Source organism: Pituophis catenifer, unplaced genomic scaffold (genome assembly GCF_029215685.1).
Source record: "Pituophis catenifer annectens isolate HBS135680 unplaced genomic scaffold, rPitCat1.0.hap2 SCAF_2, whole genome shotgun sequence".
Lineage (NCBI taxonomy): Eukaryota > Metazoa > Chordata > Lepidosauria > Squamata > Colubridae > Pituophis > Pituophis catenifer.
This window is the reverse complement of record NW_027256882.1, coordinates 115219835-115244756: the sequence shown is the minus strand read 5'-3', so window position 1 is coordinate 115244756 and position 24922 is coordinate 115219835. Positions and strand designations below refer to the sequence as shown.

General features: G+C 36.7%; 1 protein-coding gene across 1 annotated transcript in view; it reads right to left on the bottom strand.

Annotated features, from left to right (window-relative positions):
• LOC139309930 (rho GTPase-activating protein 7-like) overlaps window positions 1–24922 on the bottom strand; it is an 84132-nt gene that overhangs the window by 8199 nt on the left and 51011 nt on the right. The window contains exons 2-9 of the mRNA XM_070934112.1: window positions 15709–15780; window positions 13053–13134; window positions 10861–10924; window positions 7327–8699; window positions 6545–6715; window positions 3597–3756; window positions 2358–2556; window positions 822–1038 (exon numbers count right to left, since the gene is read on the bottom strand). Of these exons, the coding sequence (XP_070790213.1) occupies window positions 822–1038; window positions 2358–2556; window positions 3597–3756; window positions 6545–6715; window positions 7327–8699; window positions 10861–10924; window positions 13053–13134; window positions 15709–15780 (2338 nt within the window). The remainder of the gene's footprint in view (window positions 1–821; window positions 1039–2357; window positions 2557–3596; window positions 3757–6544; window positions 6716–7326; window positions 8700–10860; window positions 10925–13052; window positions 13135–15708; window positions 15781–24922) is intronic.

Sequence of the window (24922 nt, the reverse complement as noted above, 5' to 3'; positions counted from 1 at the left end):
CGTTATTTAAACATTAGATAGGGTGATTTAGAATTAGAAGTATTCTCAAGCACTACTCATGGAAGAATCAAGGGGGGAAGGTGGCTTATTTATTTTCTCTTCTAGCATGCTCTATGCTTACTTTATTAAAAACTGCATTACCACCCAACATATTATGATCAGGAAGGGTAATTATAATCAGAATTCCCTATAGAGCAGACAAACATACCAGTCATCCTATTATCTGTCAGGGAAAACAGAGTTATGTAAAATGAAGGAGGGGGGAGAACAAATGAGTAAAAAGTAGTAAAAAAAGAAAGTGGAAGCAAGAAATAAAATAAAATAAAATATCTAAGCTTACATCAACACCATTCATTATATTGTTCTGGGTCTTTCTGTCCTTGCTTCCACCATGCCCAAACAACACAGCATAAGTTCTTTTGGGGGGATGTCATCCAACCCCAAAATCCAGTTTTCTTGCTCTTCTCTTTAATGTAAATCCAGTCACTCTTTCATAGATTTGTTGTTGTTTTTTTATTCAAGCTTTAATCATTATCTTTAAATGGCCAAACTATCGCTCAAAAGACCTGCCAAGGAGCAAACGTTTGTTCAGCACCTTGCTGTCCAGCATGTCATCCATTCATTGCAGTTTCCAAATGATGGTCCTTATCATCATTCAGTTACAATTAGAATTCTGCCAAATAATTTACCAGGCACACTTTAAAAAATCAATTTCTGAGCCATTTTGAAATTCATCCTTGCTTTCTCACTTTTTGGATGGGGAAACAATAACTGCAATGATGAAGCACAGATGCTAACTATAATTTAATTTAAAAAAATACCTGGAAGATGAAGAACTGTCTCTCCTCAAGGTGTTGAGGTGGAATAAAGATGGTGCCAGACACACAGCTATATTGGTTGGAGTCATCTGATTTTTCTCCACAAACATCACAACATCCCTTAGGAAGTACAACAGAATTTTTAGAGCTTCACGGTTTTCATCTGGGAGAAGAAGAATGGCAGCCTGGACAGCACAAAATTGCTGATCTTTTGGTAGGTCTAAAAAGAGAAAGGAAAAGAGGAATTAGATATGTTATCTTTAAAAGCATTTCTTAAACAACATGTATATATTATCTTAAAAAGAACTTGCCACCTGGGCCTACTTTCCAGTTATGTTTAACTGTGTTAAAATCTAAATTAAGGAATACAGAATATACCAAGGACTAATTATAATTAATTGAATTAAATGGTGAATCGTTAAGAATCTTTGCATTTCTAAAAGAAATCAATAGAAGCTATCCCTTAGTTAGTACCAGTAGCAGTACCGATATGATAACATTAAGGAAGCATAAGATGTCTCAGGGATAAAATAATAATTAAAATGTCCAGAAATGAATTAATCAATTTAACAAATGTGTGTGGTCTCTTATTCAACAAATAACTATAGGTGGCTAACCCAAAATATATATAAATATTTTTTAAAAAAAAATCATGAAAGAACACCAACACCAAACAGTAATAAAATGACTTAATTTAGAGCATTGGAGAAGTACTACTTGGACTGGGTTGGACTTATGTCAGAAAAATGAAGCTCGGGACATGGTTTATCCCTCATGGAGTATGTATATCGATAAAGAGAGAATCTGAACATGCACAGAGTTCCTTATTCTTATTGCACAGTAATTACAGCTGGACCTACATAACTGGAATTAGGAGAAGGATTTCATGCCAATATGCCTGGCTTTGAGTAATAAGAAAACCTTGCTATGAAAGGACCAATGACAACACAAAACAAGATATCCATACTAAGCTCCACTAATACCTCAGAACCATATCTGAGGGGAAAACTAGATTTTTATAGTCTCCCAGGAAGCCAACAGGATTGGGCCATCCGAATCTCAGGGAGGAGCTTGTTCCATAGGACAGACTCTCGAAAATGGACACCTCTTGGATCCCATCAAATGACACTGGTCCAAAGAATAATCCTATAATGTATAATCTTATACTTATACATGATCATCTGGCAGTTTATGAAGTTTCATTCATACTAGATAACTAAAATACTGTAGCTGTCCAATCTACGCATCAATCAAGTGCTTGTGCAAGCATTTGACCCCACAATGGTGGGTTCTCTAACCCACTGGTTACCTTGATGGATTAGTCCTCCATCAAGTCACACACCATACTAACCCTTGCCCCTCTTCCTCTTAATGTGGTTAGCCCCCCAAGCTAGAGCAAGAACAAGAGGGGCAAGGGGGGGGGGAATTCTCCACTACCCTCATCAAACTGAGTGAGCCAGAAACACTCCTTCCCCATATCCTCCACCAGAAATGACCCCTTGTTCATTTTTACCCCAAAACAATAAAGCATCTACATACATTGATATATGTGCAGGAAGGTTTCACAGAGCTTGCTAGTGAATATAGGTTCTGGAAGATCTCGGAAATACTGCTTCAACATGTCTGCCACATCAAAGGCTGATTGACCCTCATAATTTATGTTATTTGGGTTAATTTCATTCATTTCTCTTAAGTAGAGGATCCTAGATTTAACACCAGATTTTCTGAAAAGACCAACCTAGAAAACAGAATGTTTTAAAAGTCACAATACACACACACACACACACACACACACACACACACACACACACATATATATATATATATATATATATATATATATATATATATATATATACACACACACATACATACATACATACACAGAGAGAGCGAGCTCTTCAGCAACTTTGGAAGGAACCACTTATCACTCCATTAGTGTTAAACTGCATACGAGAACATAGTGCCTGAATAGAGCTAATTACTATACATTAATGGTAAATATTTAATGCATCAAAACATGAGTGGCAGGTGCACAACATCTATTAACAATTACAATTAATAAGGAGCAAACCTTGAGAGAGTGAGTTGGCCAGTTATGTATAATCACGACCAACCCCATAAAGCAACCTCATGCTCCAAACCCCAAATGAAATATACAGTTTAGATTTAGCAGAAAGGATATGGACTAGATAGACAATGTAAAGATATGTTACTGGAAGAAAAGCATCCTAGAGATTTTTCTTTAAAAAGATTTATGACAAACAGCTCTAAAAGCTAAAAGATGGAGCAAGGACAAAGAGAGAGTTTGTCATCATACGTGTGTCAAAATGAATCATGGTTGAAGAGAATGTACTTATTTAAGTACCAATTTATTTAAGTAGCAATTACATGCCAATAGAGCCAGTTTGGTCTAATAGTTAAGGCACCAAACTAGAACCCATGAGTTCAAGTTCCATCTTAGTCAATTAAACTAACTTGATGACTTTGGGCCAGTCACTCTCTTTTAGCCTAAACCACCTCACAGGATTGTTGTTGTGGGCGAAAACACAGCAGGAAGGTGTGTTTGCTGCCTTGAGTTCTAGTAAAAATAAATGTGATACAAATTAAATAAACAGTAATAATAACAAACAAGAATTCTCAAGTCCTGAGAAATGTGTGCATTGGACTTCTACTCGTATGTGTGTGTGTGTATTTGAGAAAGAGACAGACAGACAGACAGAGAAATAGAGAAAGAAAAACCAAAGATGTGAACCTAAACACATTTCATACTGGTACCTGGTCAAGAAAATGGTGTCTTAAGTAGTCCATAGCTTGGAATATACTCCTTGGAAGAGGATGACTCGTTCTTTGAACATTTAACAGTAATGGTACTCCAAATACATTTTTATCTTTATAATCAGGGACTTTTATTTTTCTAATGAATTTTGGAATAGTCCTGAAAATATGGAAATAATTCATTAGCGGACAAGGGTATCTGGGTGGTACTAAGTGCATATAACCAGGTTTTTGAATTTGTTAATAGGATATAACAGGTTAAAAAAATCCTGAAGTAACAAAGCAATATCAGACATTACTTGCATTGCTTAATAAATTTCAACTTCATAGACAAACAAGCTACAAGGAGCCTTGGTACTACAGTGGTTTAAAGCACCCTGTTATTAACACAGCTGCCTGCAATTTACTGCTGGTTCGAATCTCTCCAAGGCTCAAGGTTGACTCAGCCTTCCATCCTTTCTAAGGTAGGTTAAATGAGGACCCAGTTTGTGGGGGCAATAAGCTGACTTTGTATAAATATACAAAAGTATGAAGGCTATTGCTTAACGCACTGTAAGCCGCCCTGAGTCTCCGGAGAAGGGCGGCATATAAATCAAATTAAAAAAAAAAAAAAAAAAAGCTATTCAGACATAGCTATTTGTACAATTGAGGGAGGTTTTATTTACAATTTTTACCAAGTTTGGTTGACTTTTTTTTTTAAAAAAGTGAATAAATAACCGATATTTTTTTTTAACCAAACAAAGTTTTTATCATTGCATTTCATGAAAATGACAGATGAAAAACTATGTTTCTAGGCTCTTCTGCATTAGGATAGGAATGTAATGTAGAATTAATGCCCCGTTGTCAGGCTGTACCTTCCCTCTAATTCCAATTTCCTTTCAGTTTCAAAGCTTCTGAGTATCTCCTGATTACAACTAGGGTGGATCAAAATCAATGATTTAAAAAAAAAAATCAAAAAATCAGATTTTTTTATTTTTATATAATTTATTTTAATAAAATACTTTTGGAGTAAAAATCTATCTAAAGATAGTTTTCTATTTAAGATGCATTAATAATTTAGTTTATTCAGCATGAAATGGAGCTTAGTTATGTAGCATGAGGCTGTATATTCTGCAATATTGGGACTGCTGGTGAGTCAACAGCAGGTCAGAGGAGGAGCTCTGTGGGACAGAGATGACAGTTGCTCTTTAAAAATTATTATTTAAATCGAGTTGATTTAAATCAAGCCATTTTACTAATGATTTAAATTGTGATTTAAATTGTGATTTAAACTGACTGGATTTAAATCAAATCCACCCTGATTATAACATCGGTTTTTGGTAGCAAAATTATTGGTTTCAACAATGTGATTTATACTAAAAAGATGCTAAGTGGGTCTGTTAATGCTTGTACCATATATCCCATAATTTCCCCCAAAATGTGCCAAAATCATGGCTCCTATCCTGCTCTTCGATATCTCTGCATCAGGAGAAGGCCAAACAGGTAAGAAAAATGGGAGGGCTCAGGCGGAAAAAAAAGACTTTATTTCTCCTGCATTATCCGTATTATTGAATCTTGTATCAATATTCAATATCTACATAGTATAAATTACCACAAACCAGCTGACCTCTAAATATTATTCCTTTGCCTTTAGACTACTGCTGTTTATATCTTTCTTCGTCTATCTTAAATCTATACCAAAATATTCCGTAAAGTCTGCTTGTTTTTAATTTAGATACAATATATTAAATGGTTTGTATAAAATTCTACACCACTAACATAAAGAGCTAGATGCAACGATGGAATTAGATACTACTGTAGAAAGTAGAGCTGTGCTATGAGCCACACTGAAAACAGACAAAACAATTCAGAACACATGTGACACCTTCTTAAACTAATATTTTTCTGGGATCATGTGGCAGCCCTGCTAGAAAATAAGCAGCAGAAATGTGAGTAGACTTTGGGAATAACTTCAACTGAGCTACCTTTATTTAAATTATTAATGTAGGCAATGTCTTGAAGGTTTCACTTTCTACCAGAATATGCCAATTGGAGTATTCTAGGTTCAGAGCCAAACTGGAACACCAAGAACTACTTGTTGATCTAAAACAGGGCAGTCAAACTCAAGGCCCGGAGGCTGGATCTGGCCCACTGGGTACTTAGATCTGGCCATTGGGCTGCCCTGGAAACAGCAAAGGACTAGCTTGCGATGCCTCTGTCAGCAAAAACGGAACTCGGAAGGGCCGCACACGGCCCTCCCAGGCCCCGTTTCAGCCACAATAGCCTCCTGCAGCCTTCTGCCAGCAAAAAGCTCTGTTTTCACTGGCAGAGGGCCATCCCGGCCAAAAATGGGGCCTGGGGGGCACACCCGGCGCACCCGAGCGCTGTTTTTGCTGGTAGAGCATTCGAGCCACCACCGGCACCCTTGGCACGAGTGACGTCAAGCTGGCCATGCCACCCCAGCCCCTGAGGTCAAACACAACCCTGATGTGGCCCTCAATGAAATCGAGTTTGACACTCCTGATCTAAAAGATATACTTTCAGAAATGTACAATGCACTCCTGCAAAAGTGAAACACTCTGGAACACTGTCAGTTTTGCCCATAAAATTCTAAAAGTCTTTATTTCTTTTATTTATTTATTTATTTATTTATTTAATTTATTTATAAAATTTGTATGCCACCCTATCTCCAAGGACTCAGGGCAGCTCACACAACAATCGACCAACAACTGTTAAAATCAACAAATATACACAAAAAATATAAAAAAGTTTTAAAAATTTTAAAAATTTAAAATATACTACCCCATCAGTCCAGGCTAGGGGACATAAATAGCCAGGTTTTCAATTCATGGCGGAAGGTGCGAAGGTCAGGGGCCAACCGGAGCCCCAAGGGAAATTGATTCCAAAGGGTGGGAGGCTCACAGAGAAAGCTCTACTCCTGGGGGTCACCAGCCGACATTTTAACTTACCAGTTCCATCCTTGTTTGCTAGATGGAGAGTATTTGTCCATTAAAGTAGTTAATTTTAACAAAGCAAGCTTTTGCATGCGGTTCAGACAAGTTGCTGATTGGCTGTCTATTTGTAGATAAAGACTTTCAAAATGTGTGCCTTCTCTACTAGACCAGGGTCTTCTCCCATGCCTGAAAAACAAAAACCATAAATGTTCTTTAGTATTAATGCCATTTTCAGTACTCATTCTATATCTAAAGGTATACTGGCCCATTGAAAATTCTAAATGTTTGAAAATATCTTATAAGAATATATTATTATACTTGGTTGCACAATCAACCAGATCGTTAGACTGGATTTGGTATTCCTGTCCGCCTATCGAGTCCTTCCCATCAACCTGGATTAAGCAGATATTGTTGTTTAATAATACTAAATACATTGTCTCATCATATAAGCTGTTCTAAGTAAAGCTGCCTTTTGCAATTGACTGATGGTGAGTTTGTCAATGCTGATCGTGTTAAGAGTGTTCCCGATGCTTTGAAGTTGCACCTAAGATGCCTATTACTGTTGGTATTAACTCTACTTTCTTTTACCATTCATTATTTAATTATATAAAATTAATAATTTGCAAATCATAATAATTATACATCAAAGCCTGAAACATTTCACATTGTCATTGTCATTATTAAGCAATTTAATCCAACAGCATTTAACATAGACTACTTTTAGAGTTAATCAGACTGCTTAACTTATTTGTTACACATTTCACATTTTATTCTGACTCTTTGCAATTTCAACAAACCTGATGGAATGTGTTGGTATCATCCCTGTTCCTGTTCCCATTACATACGTCAGTTCCATTAAACCGTGTTCACCAAGGTGTCTGCAGTTGTCTTCACCATCAATATTTGGCAATTCTGCTGATTTTTCTTCTGAACGCTTTTTAATTTCAAGATGGATTTCTTTAGGAGACGATGGGCATGGAGAAGTGGATTGGTTAGAGTAACTTGCAGAATCAGAGTCACCATCATCAGATAATTTCTCTGTCCATTGGCTGACCAACTTCCTGAGTCCATTCACATGTTCCATAACATTGTCTAATTCCGTAAAGACATCATCATCATCAGTCTCTGGTGAATTCATTTTGTGAAGATTTTCTGGCACATTGTCATATATACTCAGCCTGTTATCCATCAGTGAAGGAGAGTCACATGACCCTTCAGGCTCCTGAGAATTACTCTTATCCCTGCTTCTCTGGCATCCATGAAAGCTCCCCGTTCTCCAGTTGACTGAGGTATTGTCTATTGGAGATAACAGACTATATGTAAGCGCTTTGGGGAAAGTCCCAGGCTTATGACCTTGTGGTACCTGAAATACTTTGTTTTTGTGCAAACATATCTCACTGTTGGAGTTTTGCTCAGAAAAATCACTCCTTAAGGAAAGCTTGCTGGGATCAAACTCTTCAGTATACATTCCTCCTCTTTTACTGTGTCTCCTTACTTTGCTGACTGGGCTTGGGGTGCTCACAGTGCTACTGTCTCCCGACTGGCTGCTGCTGCTGCTACTACTACAGCTCTGTGGATAGAAAGAAGGCTGTATCACCCGACTCACTGGTGCATCAGAAATATCTATGCAATTTAAGCTTCTTAACTTTTCTTCACTCAATCCCTCTAGGAGAATAGGCTCACTAATGTTGAATTTGGCCTTCAAATGTGTTTGTTTCTTACAGGTGCCACTTCTTAAGCGCAACTTCTCCATTTTCTTTAAGAAACTGTTTCCTTTTTTATGGCATAGTTTATCCAAGTTCTTGTCCTCACTTGTCATATTCAAGGTCTCAGTAAGAGAAGGAGAGCAACTGGAAGCAGAGTCAGGGGATGCCAATTTATTTGAGGAACAGGTTGAAGAGCTTCTGCTGGTCTCAACATCGCAAATCTTGGGAAAATTGATTATATCACTATCCCCACTGCTAGAACTATGAACTGAAGTTTTGTCATGAATGTCTCCTTGATCCGAAAATATAATATCCCCACTGCCGTTGCTTTTAAGTCTCAGGTTTTCAGGTCTTAGTGCACAAGAAACCTCTATATTTTCCAGATGGGACCATCGTTTGGTACCTTTCTCATAAGTCCATTTGTTACTTATTGCACAAGGTTCTTCATCTTCAGATTCATCACTCTTAAAGCAAACAAAGAAATTTAAAACATAACATCATATAGATAATCAAGATCTGAAAATAGCATTAACTGTTTCATTTTCCAAAATAATGTTTTGGTCAAGGTTCCGACTAATGAACCCAAACGAGTCAGCACTCTGAGACTTTCAGCTTCAAAGAATTGCTTTACTGAGTACATGATTTTGGCACAGATGATCTTCAAACCGGCTCTAGTTATTTCCCACGGTTTCAGTGTAATTAAACGTTAGAGATTCCTCCCTCCCCAGTGTCACAGGTCACATTGTTGAATTAGATATTCTGGTATCTCCTTGGCTACTGGTTTCAGTCTCTGGCCGGCACCTATTGGGAGCAACCTTGGTTCTCCCCTCCCCAAGCTGTGTGGCAACTTGAGAAATGGAAAATGGCTGCCATGGGCTCGATCCGTTTCACAGTTGACAGTTTCATTAAAAAAAGGCTAATGCTAGAAAAGAAAAAATGGCAATCCTACTGCTATCTGTATAGCTCATTTATACGCACATACAGTTCTAGCAAATCAAGCTATTTTAATATTTGAGAACAGAATTGGAATATTTTATTTAAGTATGCAACATCTTCTTTTTGCAACACTCAAACAAATGTGTTCAACCTAAATACTGCCTTATAAGTGAAAGAGTTTTAAATTAAGATATCCTTTAATGAACTTCTGGGAATTCAGCAGTTAAACGTTACCTAAATTTAGAAATTTATTTATTATCTACTGTATTTAAAGAACTAATATGGTCACCTAATTCATACAATGATCCTGGGCAGCTCACAACAATTAATATAAACATGAATCATAACAAAACCACCCTTCCTACCAGGCACTCAATGAGTGCCTTGACTCAATCTCCATCCTAGTCCAGTATTTGGGGAAGAGCCATATCTTTATGGTTTTCCATGAAATTAGAGGAGGCAATTGAGCCATTTAACATGATATATGCAATAAATGAATTGGTAGAATCATGTAATACTGCAGATATAAATTTATTAATACCCTTATCACACACAGAAAAAAAAAACATATCTCATATATAAAAATGCTTGGGTGAAAAAAAAAATAGTCCAATCTTCTTTTTAACTATGTCCATTTTAGTTTAAAAATATAAGTAAGAATATTATATCTCAAAACACTCTCACCTTATTTAACATCATGAATATTATGGAGGGAATAGGGTATACAGATGGCATTTAGGATAAAATATCATTTCCAAGTGAGAATATATTATATACTTACAACTGAAAATTAATACCAGCAGGAAAACAGTCTTTATAGTAAATAATATGTTGAGAAACAGATTGCTCAATAGAAGACTCTATCAAGTAATCAGTCAGTCATGAAGACAACCAATGTCCCAAGGTGGCTTCTTCCATTCAGCCTCTGAATCATGTCCTGCTAGGTCTAGGATGTTTTTTTTTTTTAAGATTTCTCATATCATCTGCTTATAACCACTGGTTTCTTTAATGCTGGCGATCATCTATCCATGAGCAAATTCAGAAGGACAAATGTAATGTATTGGAGATGATTTTAGGCTCATTTCTCTGGTTAATAAGTGTTGGATATTTATCCTACGATTGGGTAGGTAATATATAGAAGAACTATATTTGTGACTTTAAATGATATAAGAAGAATGATTGGCTGTGCTATTATCAGGCAGCCATAAAAGTAGACCGGAAGCCCGGGAGCTCCTGCTCCTGCTATTTGATGATTGATCTTCTGAAGAGGGACTGTGTGTGACTGAAGAGAACTGTAAGCATGTTTTGTGTTGGAGAATGATTATTCAAAGACGTGTTATCATTGTTTTGAGAAACCAAGTTTGTTTTTTCACTAAGAGTAAAGAATGTTTTTTTTCACCATTCAGAGTCTCTGAGTATCTGTGTGTTTAACCAGCAACGTATCTCTTTGCTGTCCAGTCCGTTGCCTACTATGCAACTATGTAATAAAAGTTGTGAGTTGGTGACATGATGGACCATAAACAACCCAGGGATGGTCTCTGTCAGAGATAGGAACTAAGCTAATACAACCGTTTCATTCATAAGTATCTACAAGCAAAGATTGATATGTAGTCCTGAGGCCAACACTACCATGCATACCAATGTCTTTCACTTTACGGTAAACATTTTTTTAATGAATAATAAACATACCCGCTTTCTCGGCTTACTTATTTCCATCTTCATTTCTGCATACTTATTCAAGGTATTTAACCGTCTGGGGAAAACAAAGAGAGACAAAGTTCTATCATCCTGGTTGTCTTCCATTCTTAAATATGGCACACATTATAAGCAAAATCATCTCTTTATTTTTTCTGCGCTGTTCCACTGAGGATAGTGTCTCACTTTGTTTGCTTCTTAATGTTTTTTAAAAAAAACCTCATACAAGGAAACAGGCATCAAGGTATGCATTAACAACAACAACAAAAATGTCCTGACAAAGCTACTGAATTTTTTAAAAAAGATTGTGGCTTGAAGTCTTCCAATCAATACATAAAAGGTTATAGCTATTTTCAGTATCATTCTTTTTTTTTTTTAATCCTGTGAATGATATTCAGAATTTATTTCATCAGCAAAAAGTCCTTCAGTCACATTTCATTCAGACACAAAGGGACACAATCCTCACAGCAAGATAGTCTCATCTCATTCAATAGGCCATCCTAATTCAATTCAATATGAGTTGGTGTGGAGGGTAGGGGGAGTTTTCTGATACAGATTCTCAGGTGTTTCATTTAGGTATAAGAAAATGGGAATCCTCAAGCATAGTTTCTTTTTTCTTTTAGTCCAGTGATTTTTTTTCCACTGGATTAAAAACTTCTCCTTGACTATCAGATTGCAATTCAGGTGCCCTGCAATTACTCCAGTCACAGCATCCTCCAATCATACCATCACTATTTGTGACCTTCACTGCTGGCTTCTAACAAGCCAATAGGGAAAAAAGGTAGGAAGTTGCAAATAGAGACATTACACTTAATGACTGGGCAGGATTCACTTAATGATGGCAACTGGAACTGCTGCGATTGCCATCATAATTCAGTACAGTCACATGAGGTCTCACTTTTATATACATTTGGTTTAGTGATGGAGTTCCCAACCCCATCATTAAGTGTGAATGACCTCTATGCTTTTGGTTGTTATTTTTTAAAAATATTTGTAATGTTGTTATCTTATTTCAAATCTGATTTTCAAAGGTTGAATATATGCAAAATATTCAAAACCAGAATGGTCAATAATTCCAGTGGCATATAATTCCAGTAAATGGAATGGAAAGGTTGTCAGTTCATACCAGGATCTCTGAGAATTCATTTGCTCTTTTAATCTTCATATGCATTTTAAAGGAAATTTGCTACATATAGCCTTCCAGCAATATATTTATGGATGAAATAGCTTAAAATATTATTGTGCAATTTGTTTGCAATTTAAGCAATTATTCTTGAACTCCCCTGAGGTATAGTTGGTAGTTGTGTAATAGATGGGAGGATCGTTGCTTTCCAAAAGAAAAAAAATAATGTAATTATAACATATATGTAAAACTCTTCAGCTGCTCTGGCAATATTTCAGCACCGCTTAACCACCTGCAGTATTTTATTCAAGCTCTTTCCAGAAAAATTATAATGGCTGATTTTCAGATGATACTTTGGGACCAACCAAAAAAATTAAAATACGAACCATACAGAAAACTGGGCCCACAATTTTCTTACTCCTAGTACAATTAAACACAACTCTACAATTATAATTTGCAACCTAAAGAAAGCCACTGCAGATACTAAAGCACTGTTAAAATGGCAATTCCTTCATTACCTGGCATTTTCTAGTACTAATAGTTAAAATAGTTAAAAATAAGTGCACTTAGAATACATTTTCTCTCAAGCTTGATGATAGGAGCAGTACAGTTAATCCAAAAGAGAAAACATATTATCTACATCAAAGACGCACGATGTGAGATATCAGACCTATATGAGATATACTTGAGAGACCAAAGATCAATTTTGAACTGGGTCTCCTGGTCCTAAATCCAATACATGCACAGTATACTACACAGTTGGTAAATGAGAAGTTACTTTGTCCTAGGCCCACTTGCTGTTTTTCAAGGCAACTCTGTAGCTGCAAGGGTTTTTTTTTTCTTCCAAAAATCCATTGAAGCCATATGTCCTGAAGTTGGAACTTATATATTGCGTACAACAACAATACATATTCCTCCAGACATCCAAACAGGAACGAAGTAAGATACAAGATATTAGTCATAGCCCACTGACTTCATTAAGTGCTTCACTTAATTAAAGCCTAAGGTTATCAGTCCTAGACATCTATTACTAAGCCAAAGAGAAATTCAGACCAAAGTTTACCTGTAGAGAGATTCTATTTCATCTTGATCTAAAAATTCATGATCTTTCCTCACAGTTTTTATGTCAACTGGAAACTGCATATCTGAAAAACAAGTTCCAAATACTATGCTTTCACTTTTATTTAACATTTCTAAAGTTAAGAAAAACAACAGAACTTAAAATGATAAAACTCTCATAAATATTTATGAATCAGGACACAATACTTTGCATGTGAGAATTTTAAAATTCCCTGGTATTAACCAGGGAAAAACTAGGAATTTTGAATATCTATGACAGAAATACATTTTAAGAATTAGAAATTCAAGTGTCCATTACTATTCCATAAAAGACACACTCAGCAATGCATTCTACAAGACTAGACCCAAAGTAACGCCTAATTTGCTTTATAAACATTTTTCCCCTACAATCTTTAAGTCTAACATTCATTTTCTGTTATTTTGATACAACTACAAGTCTGTTTATTATTTTGTCTCTCATGAACTGCAATAATCTCTAGCCTGATTTTCCTCCTTCATTTCTCTGAAATGAATTTTTCAACTTGAATTATCTATTGTACTCATTGCTCTGATTGAATTATTATTCTTGTCTCTGTTGATGCTGAACCTATCTTAAAGACATGCCCAGGAAAGCTTTAAGGAGAAAACCAGAGTATTACCTCTGAAAAGTCTACTCTCCTATAGTTGTTCAAATTTTACTGGGTGACAGCTTGAACAAAGTTATTTGAGAACAAAGGCTGGGTTTTAGCTGTGTCATATGGAAAGTACCTATTGTCCAATAAACAAATAAACAGTATCCTGTATCCACTGTGATGTGGGGTAGATGAGGATAATAGGAAGAACTCTGAACTTGCTTCTTTCTAAATCAGTAATTGTATTTATCTACCCCTGAAAAAAGAGGGACACGGTAGCTCAGTGGCTAAGATGCTGAGCTTATCAATCAAAAAGATCGGCAGTTTGGCGGTTTGAATCCCTAGCGCCGCGTAACGGAGTAAGCTCCCATTATTTGCCCCAACTTCTGCCAATCTAGCAGTTCGAAAGCACATAAAAATGCAAGTAGAAAAATAGGGATCACTTCAATGGGAAGGTAACAGCACTCCGTGCACCTTCGGCATTTAGTCATGCTGGCCACATGACCAGGAATCATTGTCAGACAGCGCTGGCTCTTTGGCTTCGAAACGGAGATGAGCACCGCCCCCTAGAGTCAGGAACGACTGGCACATATGTGTGAGGGGAACTTTTACCTTTACCCTATCCCTGAAAGAAGACATCTGAAAACAAGAGATGTATTTTTTTCTGATACTCAACTCCCAGTCATTTTAAAATAACTAGGTACCAAAGTGGTCATTTGCCAGTAAATTTGTTTTTAAAAAATGTAGGCATAAAATAAAAAGCCCCTTCATCTTTTTAGATCTTTTTTAATGAGACCATCAATTCTGACACTAAAGGTGTGTGTTACAATTATTCTTGCATTGTTTATCAGACTGACCTTTGTATATTTTGGCAGCCTGATTAAAGTTTGCATAATATAAAATATTCCTTCTAGAGTTCAATTACGACACTGATATGGAGATAATGTTTCCTTTCATAAGACTATATTGCTATATCATATCTATAGGAAGTACTTTAAATAGGGGATGTTATAGTCAAAGTTCCCCAGTTCTGAGCCAAAACAACCCTACTTTGTTAATATTAACCAAGTTTATGGATAACAATTCTTTGCCTACTTTGTTTACTTTCTATACCGGTGGAACTGGCATAAATGACTTTATATTTGTTGGCATTTGTTTATTAAAGATCATTAAATGTGGGTAAAGATTTTCTAGAAAGAGCTTGGATTTATTCTTGTGTTTATTCTTGCAAATAATTATAATTATATATATGTATGTATATATGTATCGGGGTGGGTTCTAAACATTTTTTCTACCGGTTCTGTGGGTGTGGCTATTTTTGTGGGCATGGCTTGATGGTCATGTGACAATTATTTAGGATTTAGCAGAGGTACTGGTCTACCAGGCTTTTAACTGCTTGCAGAGCTGTACCAATCTATCCATTTATTTTTGCAGGCACTGGTCTACCCATTTATTTTTGCAGGCACTGATCTACTCATGTATTTTTGCAGGCACTGGCCTACCCATTTATTTTTGCAGGCACCAGTCTACTCATGTATTTTTGCAGGCCCTGGTCTACCCATTTATTTTTACAGGCACTGATCTACTCATGTATTTTTGCAGGCACTGGTCTACCCATTTATTTTTGCAGGCACCGGTCTACTCATGTATTTTTGCAGGCACTGGTCTATCCATTTATTTTTGCAGGCACCGGTCTACTCATTTGTTTTCTTTTAACACTGATCAGCTGTAGGATGGCCCTTTGAAGCCCCATGGCAAGAGTTTAAACAGTTTTTTCTCTTTAGCCATCAGCTGGGACTCAGGAGGAAGCAATAGATTGGGAGTGAGGCCAAATAAAAGATAAGAATAATGCGGAGGGGGGGTGGAGGGCGGGGGGGGGCAGTACCAGCTCAGTGGCGTCATATCATCACCGCTACCGGCTCGGCAGAACTGGGCAGAACTGGGAGGAACCCACCACTGGTATGTAGGTATGTATGTATACATTATACAGTATATAATTATATTTTATTGCAAGCACTGTAGCAATACCTGCAAACATCTGAGCATACTGGGGGAAACCAGCAGCCTTCAGCCAATCACAGGCTTCCTTGGCTTCAATTTCTGAAAGAAAGAATCAGAAAACAACTTTAAAGACTGATACTCCAATATTAAGGAAGAAAAACAACTGTCATTATGTCATGCTACTAACTCAGAATCAATCTGCTTATTGTGGTATCTCCTTCACCAAAATAATCCCTAACCTCAAACAGACTTTTGCAATATATTACTCTTCATATATTCATTATAGAGCTATAAAGATGAGCCCAACATAGAGTGCATTTGATTATGTATTTGCCTCTAAAAACACAATGGCTTTAGTAATGCAAAATAGCAGAGGATTGTGATACAGAAAGTGTTCCATAAATCAAACTCAACCAGCAAAAACATATGATAATTTAAAAAAAAAACCCAAAATTGTCTCTGAGATATCTGGGCACACTAATGCTTTGATAAATAGTCTATTTATCTTTAAATAATAGTTTAATCTTTAAATAGTTCATTTTGAAGAAATAATCACTTTCATTATCCTCCACCTATTTCTAAGGATTTTAATTACACAACTCTCCATCTATATTACTTGGTATTTAGATAGTTAATTACAACCAAATGACAATCATTTGGTACTAATTAATATAAACCTTGCAGCTATAATAGTGTAACATCCTCACAGGAAAAAGGTGGAAACAGAATTCTGACAATTACAGAACATTCAACAGTTCCCTTAAAACTTCAACCATGTTTCTAGGACAATATAGGCTCATCATATCTAAAATGAGAAAATATTACAGGTTATTGGGTCCCTTATGAAGACAGTTTCTTCTCTAACCTAGTTTATGTTCAAGTTGAAGTACCAAGGTATTCAGGGTTGGAGGCTTCAGTGCAAACTCTGATTGTTGGGGAGGAAGGTTGCCCTATTCACACCAGAACCACAAAGGGATTGCACCATTATTGTGCAATTTTCTGCAACCTGGTCAGCATAGAGTTGTCAAATCAGAGAAAGCTATAAATTGATTAATTATTTGCAGTTTTCACTTTGCATTGTACATGTCAGTTTCCCAACCAACTCTCCAATTAATCCAACTGTACACATTTAATTATGTATGTAGTTTCAAATCAAAGCACACAAGCAAAGTACAATGCGGATTAAGAATTTAATTATAAGGTAGACAGGCTGTATCAAAGGCATTCATGTTTATATTTAGGAGTAGCACCTAAAATGCACCAACATCAATAACGGGACTCCCTACCTCACTTTGAATGTAATTCTTTGGCTTTAGCATAATGTGATGTATAAATCAAATCAATGAATTTTCAAATCCAGATTTATGTCTTCCCATGTCAACCAAATGTATGTAATTGTCATTTACATGTTTAAATAGAAACATGTTTAAATACACCACATCCAAAGGGAATATTAGGCAGTGGTTGAATACTAGAAGTTTCCAATTATAAAAATTTTACATGGTTGGATTATAGTCAATGATCTCATTTTTTGCATGGTCGGGTATAAATAAAGTGTGTGATAGTTACTAGATAGGTGCAAAGTCCACTTGCAAACTCAATGTATTGCCTGCAAACTTTGTCCATTGTCTATAATTGCAAACTTTGAGACCTGCAAACTTTGTTTATTACTCTTTGGAGCAAGAGTTGTGTATATTATGAGTTAACTAGAAGCCCATAGAAATATTCAATCTGTTCAAAAGTAGAAGCAGAAGTATCAAAGGAGCCAAAATAAAAAAAGATGAGGAAATAACAAGGAACACTATTGTATTACTATCACAAATGGAAGACAGATCAGAATGAGTGCATAAAAAAATAATAATCAGGAACTGAAAGTAGGCACGTTTTAAGGATAAAGTATTAAATAATTTCGTTATCAACCTATGATTCAGACAAGAAACCACACACTGATCTGTTAAAAGTTACTAGAGGTGAGCTCCAGCTCCAGAAGTTAAACATCTGGAACACATTTACAGGAAATGGAGTAGACAGCTCTAACCTGCATTTATCTCAGTTCAAAATCCTCTGCAAAACATTAATCCCAATCTTTCATTCTAAACCTCTGCTGAACTAAAATCATGACACTTCAGCAGCCATATCAAAAGAGGAAGAAGAGGGGAGCGAGGAGGAGGAAAGTAATTGTTGTCTTTTTCATAACTTACATAGAATATAGTGGTCAGCCAAGAATGGAAGGAAGGAGAAAGACTAGAATCTATGTATCAACAAACCTAGGCTTAAGATATAGGCAAAGGTCAGAGTGACTTTTGTGATAGATCCTTAGCCACAATAAAAGTGACTGCAGTTATTTCTCACTTCAATAATTTGGCCACCTGGGATGAGTGGCAAGATCTTGGAAATGCTTTACCATTCATTCCACCTCATTTTCCCTCATATTCAGCAGTTACAAAACGATATTTTATGAATTATATTGGTTAGCTGATTGGTTTAAAGACTGTTTTTTTTTAAAAAAAGAAATGTGAATTAATCTTCTCGGTCCCAACCAACAAACAGCTGCACTACCTTCAGGAAGAATAAAATTATTTTTATTATCACCCCCTTCCCTTTGTATTAAACCCTCTCAACCTGTTTGAAATTTGACATGATATGAATAATTTTGGTACAAATTTCATCTCTCACAGCCAAAATAAAATTACAAGTTCTTTAAAGAAATATTTTCAGAGTATAATCCAAAAATTCTTAATGATGTTCTTGAAATATGCTCATACTGACTGAACTTTCCTGCAGATTTTATCCTATTCTGGTTTTTTAAAGTTTTCTAGATGTCTCTTTTTCCAGTTGTACATATGGGAAGGCAAAGTTTGCAATAGTTTTTCTCAATCTGCTTGCAGTCTGGAGTGTGAATATGGGTATTTCTAAACCCCTGTAAGTGAGCCAAGCAGATTTTGTCCTCACTTTCAGACATAAATGGTTAACATTGTACATGTCAGCTTTGAATAGAGTCAGACTTTGACAGCAATTTTTTTAGAAAGATACCTTTTCAGTTTTTTACCCAGAGCTCAGAAGTCCCTGTTCAACATTTGTTCTCAATAGAACCATCTATCCATTCTATGTGATCTCTTTCATTTCTTAGAGATAAAAGAAACTTCATACCAACAGAAATGGGACTGATGTGTGAAAATAAACCAATGAACAACACACCCGACTTAAATATCACAGGAATTATTTGTATAAAAACACTTGCATGAACACTGAGAGAAAAGACGGCCCAAACTGGTCAATGAAGACTAATCTGCATTGATTAATTTCAGCCTTTTTTTCTCTTAGTGTTCATGCAATATGCAAGTGTTTTTATTGATGGCCTTGTATTCAATTAATCCTTACAACTGGAAGCACAGCTTTAACCAGCAGAATAGAAAAAAGAAATTACATCTAGACCTTAATTACAATTCATTCCTGAGGTTTGGAGTATTTTCCCCAAAACACTTGGAAGAAGTGTGGACTGGAAACATCAGTGAAAGAAAGAAAATTGTGTTGTGCTCCTTACTCCCTATAAAATAGTTTGGACTAAGAGACCATTTTCCAAGATTACCTAATGAACATCTGTGGATAAGGAATCTTAATGCCTTTACCACACTACTTAGACTTAGTCTCCTGAAAAGCTGGTTTATCTTATTCTTCAATAAATGATTCTAAAATGTTCATTTTCTTATAATATTAGACTTTTTATTTTCCAGGTTTGATTAAATAACAGTCACTCAAAAACCATTCCAAGCTTTTAAAGTATTTTATATATTATCATTATATGGTGCCAAATCCCAAAGAATTATGATTCTCCTTGTCTTTGCATATAATACACATTTCCTGACTTTCTAAACATTTAAACAGTTGAAAGTTTCCATTTCCTGCTGATTTCATTATTCAAAGATTGAAGATTCAGATTATTGAAAAAAATCACTGTTAGATCCTTTTTAGAAATTATGTAAATATGCACTGTGAATCTTGCCTAATTTTGAATTTCAACTTTGAAAAATAGTAGTAAAAGCTTTATAACATCATTATAAAGTGCAAACCAATCTGCACTTGAGAAAAGTTAAAATTGTGCAAGTAGCAATATCAAATACGTGCCTTCTTTTAGTAATAATTTGCACTGTAAATTAGACAATAAAAAGTTAATAATTTAGGTTATGGAATCATAACCTAGCACATATCCCCAGCACTGTGGTCAATAAAATGTATGAATTGTAACCATATTCAATGAGTTAAAATGAGAAATACATATAAATCAGAATATTTTTTCAGACAAAAAAAAAATTTAAAACTATTATTGACAACTGACCCCATATCTAAATCTGTTTCCTCTGATGTCTTTTTTTTAACCTATTTTACTTTTTTATTACTGTCTTTTGCTGAACTGTAATACTACTTAAAATTTTGTTATAGTGAATATCTAGATATCATTATTTTAACTGGCAATCTAGATTTAATGTTAATTTCTAAAATAGTGGTGATGAATTTATAGCCATTAGCTGTTATTATATGATAACTTCCAATCTTAGATGCAAATGTTCATAATCCATATCAGAAAGTATTATGGAAAAATATGAAGGGATTTCATAATTATCATATCTAATGCATATTTGTCAGACAAAATTTCCTACAGTCAAATTAATGTGTGTTCAGCAAGTTATATTCAAAATCCTTATGAAAACAGAACCAATGGTGCTTCTCTTCTCTCAGTAGTAGTATTTTCACAGTCTTAACAAAATCAATTAAGTCTGTCAGTTAAGGATTTTGTAAAGGCTATGAAAATACTATTAAGAGAAGTGAAGATCAACTGGATGTTATTTCCAATCAGATGTAAGATTGTTAATGCCAATTGTATGTTATTGTTTGTTGCATCTAGACATCAGTTTGATCAGCTCAGTAAAGAATATCTTTTCCTCTACTATATTTGTCCTGACACATGTTAACTGTGGTTCTTCATTTTACCTGGAATAGTCCTATAAGAGCAGCAAAAAATAAATAAATAAATAAATAAACCAAAAAAAACCCAGCTGACAGTATTCAACAATGTTTGCAGGATTTACAGCTGCCATAAAAGCCAAACCATTAACTTTTTGCCTATTGCTCCTTTTGTCCTTAAAAACTTAACCACATTGTTTTTTCCCACCACCATTCCCCAGGATGGCCTGCTCCAGAACAACAGTCAACAAGCACTGAATTAGACAAATGCCAAGCACTGGAATTCACAATCCCCCTAGTAGTAGCTACATCCCATCAGCAACTGCATTGACAATCTTTTTAGACAACCTTCTGTTTTAAGATCATGTGCTAACAAGGGCAGAAGGTGGGAAATAAATAAGGCCCACACAGGTCATATTGTGGCTCAAAGTTTTCCCACTCTGTGGGAGTGATGCTTGCCAGCAGGCATCCAGGGGCTCCAAACAATTAAGCTCAATATACAAGAGGCCTGTAGTACCAGAATAGCATTGTGTTCATGCAGTAAGTAAGAAAAAAAAAACTGCAAAAGTAATTAAGGAGATAGTTATTGAAAATGTGTGTGTGTTCACGTGCATCTATATCTCTCTCATACATAATTCAACACAGAAAGAGATGCACAGTTTTATCTCCTTTATTCTGATTTTATACACTTTTAAAAATAGCAGAAGCTTCTTCTAATAATATAGCTTTTAGAGGCAGGTTGTAATCTTCCTTCCACCCCTATGGAATTCTCGATATCTCTTAGTTATATGGGCTGAGAAAGAGTGAAACTTAAGTAACTGAACAGAACAGTATTAAAATATTTTCCATATATCTTTTCCCAATAGGCTCAGTTGCAGGAAAGAAGTCCGCTTTAAGGCCAAGCCAATTTTACATACTAAAGAACTGTTCTCATTTTTTTCCCCTCTGAGCTCAACTATGGCTGTTTAAGGATATAATAATGTTGAGTTTTAATTTTAAAGAACGATGCCTACATTCTCACATACCACAAGTCTGAGGTCAGGAAAGGTTAGCCAAAGGAGTAACAGTCAAGGATTCACTTCAGGAATATTCAGAAACGACCCACAAGCCTGGAATGCAAAGTATGTATGGGACTGTGCCTCTTGCATTTCTTTTTTAATCTCTATTTCCCTTCCTACCAGACGATCCTGCAATCCAGAGACACATCACTGAATTGCAACACAGCTCCGAATCGAACAAAGCTATTCAGCAATAAGATTCTGTACAAGGGTTCTGCCTCAGGAAATGACACAAACCCTGGGAATCCGAAGTGAGGATGACCCTCTCTCCCCACAACGAAACCTACTCCCACTTCCCTTGGAGGGATCCATCAATGGCCAAGCCCAGAGCCGCCCAAAGCCATAGGAAGTCACACATTCTCCTGTCACTGGAGATTCTCAATGATCCAGGTCATGGTTGTGCCAAAGGTGCTTTTTTTCAAGAGGCAACTGGCAACTTTCTGGTTTTTCTTTGAAGACGTTTCGCTTCTCATCCAAGAAACTTCTTCAACTCTGAGCAGCTGCCTGCAAGGAGTATAAATCCTTCCACTCCCCCACCATCCAGTCAGAGCTGAAGAAGCTTTTTGGATGAGAAGCAAAACGTCTTCAAAAACCAAAACCAACCCCACCCCCCCCAGAAAGTCCAGTTGCCTCTTGAAAAAGCATCTTTGGGACGTTCTCCTGTCACGTTTTCCATCCTGAGATCACCGCAGCTCGCCCGGCTTCGCTTCCCTTCGCTTGGTTCAAGAGACGCCCAGCTAGTCGAGGCGCACCGCAATCCGGACAGTTCTGACCAGGCTCCATCATGCCTGCCTTCACTTTAAAGCGGCTCTCCAGTCACGTTCACAAGCCTTTATAGCCCAGCCTCGCCGTAACCGGCGGGATCAACGCGATCCAAGCGAACGTGGGACTAGGTGACGACGATACTTACGCGTTAATATCATCCTGACTCGGTCGTCCGGATAACTGGCTTGGCCGCTCCCGCTTCACTCTCTACCCATCCTTCAAATACGGCTCCGCAAACCAAAAGACGGCGAGGCAACGCCGTCCGCCGTCCGTGCCAACCGGTTCGCCGAAGGGAAGCCTAGCCCAAGAACCGGGGGCGCCTCCAACGAGCTCGCCCGCCGCTTAGATGCGTGCTTTTGCTTGCTCGCTCGCTGGCACCGCAAGTCCCCCCCCCCCCCAGTTCGTGCAAAACGCTGCGAAAGCTACGCGAATTACGATGCGCCCGTCCCGCTTGCAGAGGGGAAATGAGCGAGGCGGGGCCTTGGGGCTCCTCCCTCCTCGCCGCCTTTTCTGGGGGAGCGGAGATTTGCAGATGCTCTCACCGAAGTCTTGGCGAATTTTGCGGGTGCAATGAAGGAGCCGATCGCTCTTGATTAATGGCCAGGTACCTTTCCCTTTCCTCCTCCCCCCAGTTTCTTAATACCAGATCATCAGACCAAAGCCTTGTTTATGCTATGAACAGTGGTACTGATTTCTCAGAAGAAGACGGAATCATTAGTCATTAGATTTGTGTTTCTCAATTTGAGAAGGTTAAGATGCCTGCATTTCAACTCCATGAAATCCCCAGCCAGTTAAAATCCACATCATTTACACATGAGCATCATCAAATTACTATTGAGCAGAGACTGACCAACCATACTCGGCATGTAATCCTATATCTGCATGGAAGGAAACATGCAGTGGGGTATCTCAAGTTTCTGGCTTAGGCCCAGTACTTGTCTAATAAATAAATGATCTAGAACAGTGTTTCTCAACCTTAGTAGCTTGAAGATGGGTGGACTTCAACTCCCAGAATCCCCCAGCCAGCAGCGCTGGCTGGGGGATTTTGGGAGTTGAAGTCCATCCATCTTCAAGCTTCCAAGGTTGAGAAACACTGATCTAGAATGAGGGGATAGCAGGGGAACTCATCAAATTTGCAAACAACACCAAGCTAGAGAGAATTGCTAATACCATTTGTTCCTTATGGTAGAAGATCTCCTGCCTTGGACAGGGGGTTGGAGAAGACCTCCAAGTTCCCTTCCAGCCCTATAAATCTATGATTCTGTGCAAAATTACATTGTGACTTAGCATTTTGTATGAATGCATCAAATCATGGCTTAAATAACAAGACATGATTAAACAAGTTGTGTTGTAGTATGCTGCGTGAACCCATTCCTAATGTCTTGTACTGTAGGAATATAGGCCCAGTGAATCCAAACAGCCGCAAACAAAACTGCTTTCCAGACAATGTTTCTGTTAAGAAGTGCAAGTAAAACTACAGATATCTGCCATTTTGTAGAGTGCTATAAAGTTCTGTGATGATAAAACGTATTAACGGGGTACAGTTTTCTAGTTCCAAATAAGGGAACAAGTGATGAGAACCCCATGCCCAATCTAAGAAGTGCCTTCACATCTCAAGACTGATTTTGACAGTGACAAGCACATTGGTAATTAAGACCTTTTTATTTTAAAAAAAGATAACTAACTACAAAAGTTTGGAGGAAACATTTGTGTTTAGTTATTATTTTGCGTACTGTTTCCAACTCACCGACAATATAGACACAAATTCCTGATGAATGGGCACATTGTAGAGATGGTTGTGTTTATCTTATATATCACTTGGAGCCAAAGGATAACAAAATACAAATAAGTCTGACAATTTAAAATGAAAAAAAATGCAAATGATAATTCACTTGCATCAGTACATTTCTCCAGACTATATATATTAACTAATTCCTACAGTGAGGCAACATGCCATAATCTCTTCTCAAGTCTGTATGAACAGAACTGAAGAACTTTAAATGCATTTTAAAGTGCTTAAGTCATTTTGTTGACAAATGTCCATTTTAGATGTGTTTAAAAATGTTGAAGACTGAATTGTCTTTTTCTCAATTTGTGCATCATTTTTCTTAAATGTTGCCCACAGTTTTAAAACTTTTCAATAACACAGTAGTGCTGATCATTTGATATACACATTTAATCATACTGTATGTGATTGAAACTACCTTCAGTGGTCTTGTTGGAAAAGGAGATGTAAAAAATATAATTACCTCTTATTATCAAGAGATACAATTGTAGAAAATGAATGAATCAACAGCCTGTTCAAATTAATCTATATCTATCCATATATGACTCTAAAATTCTGTCTCCTGCAAAATACATGCTGAACAAAATATTTGGAAGAAAACAGGAAGAAGAGATATTAGCTTTTACATGTTGTAATCAGGTATCCTAAATTAACTGGTTGAGACAGACAA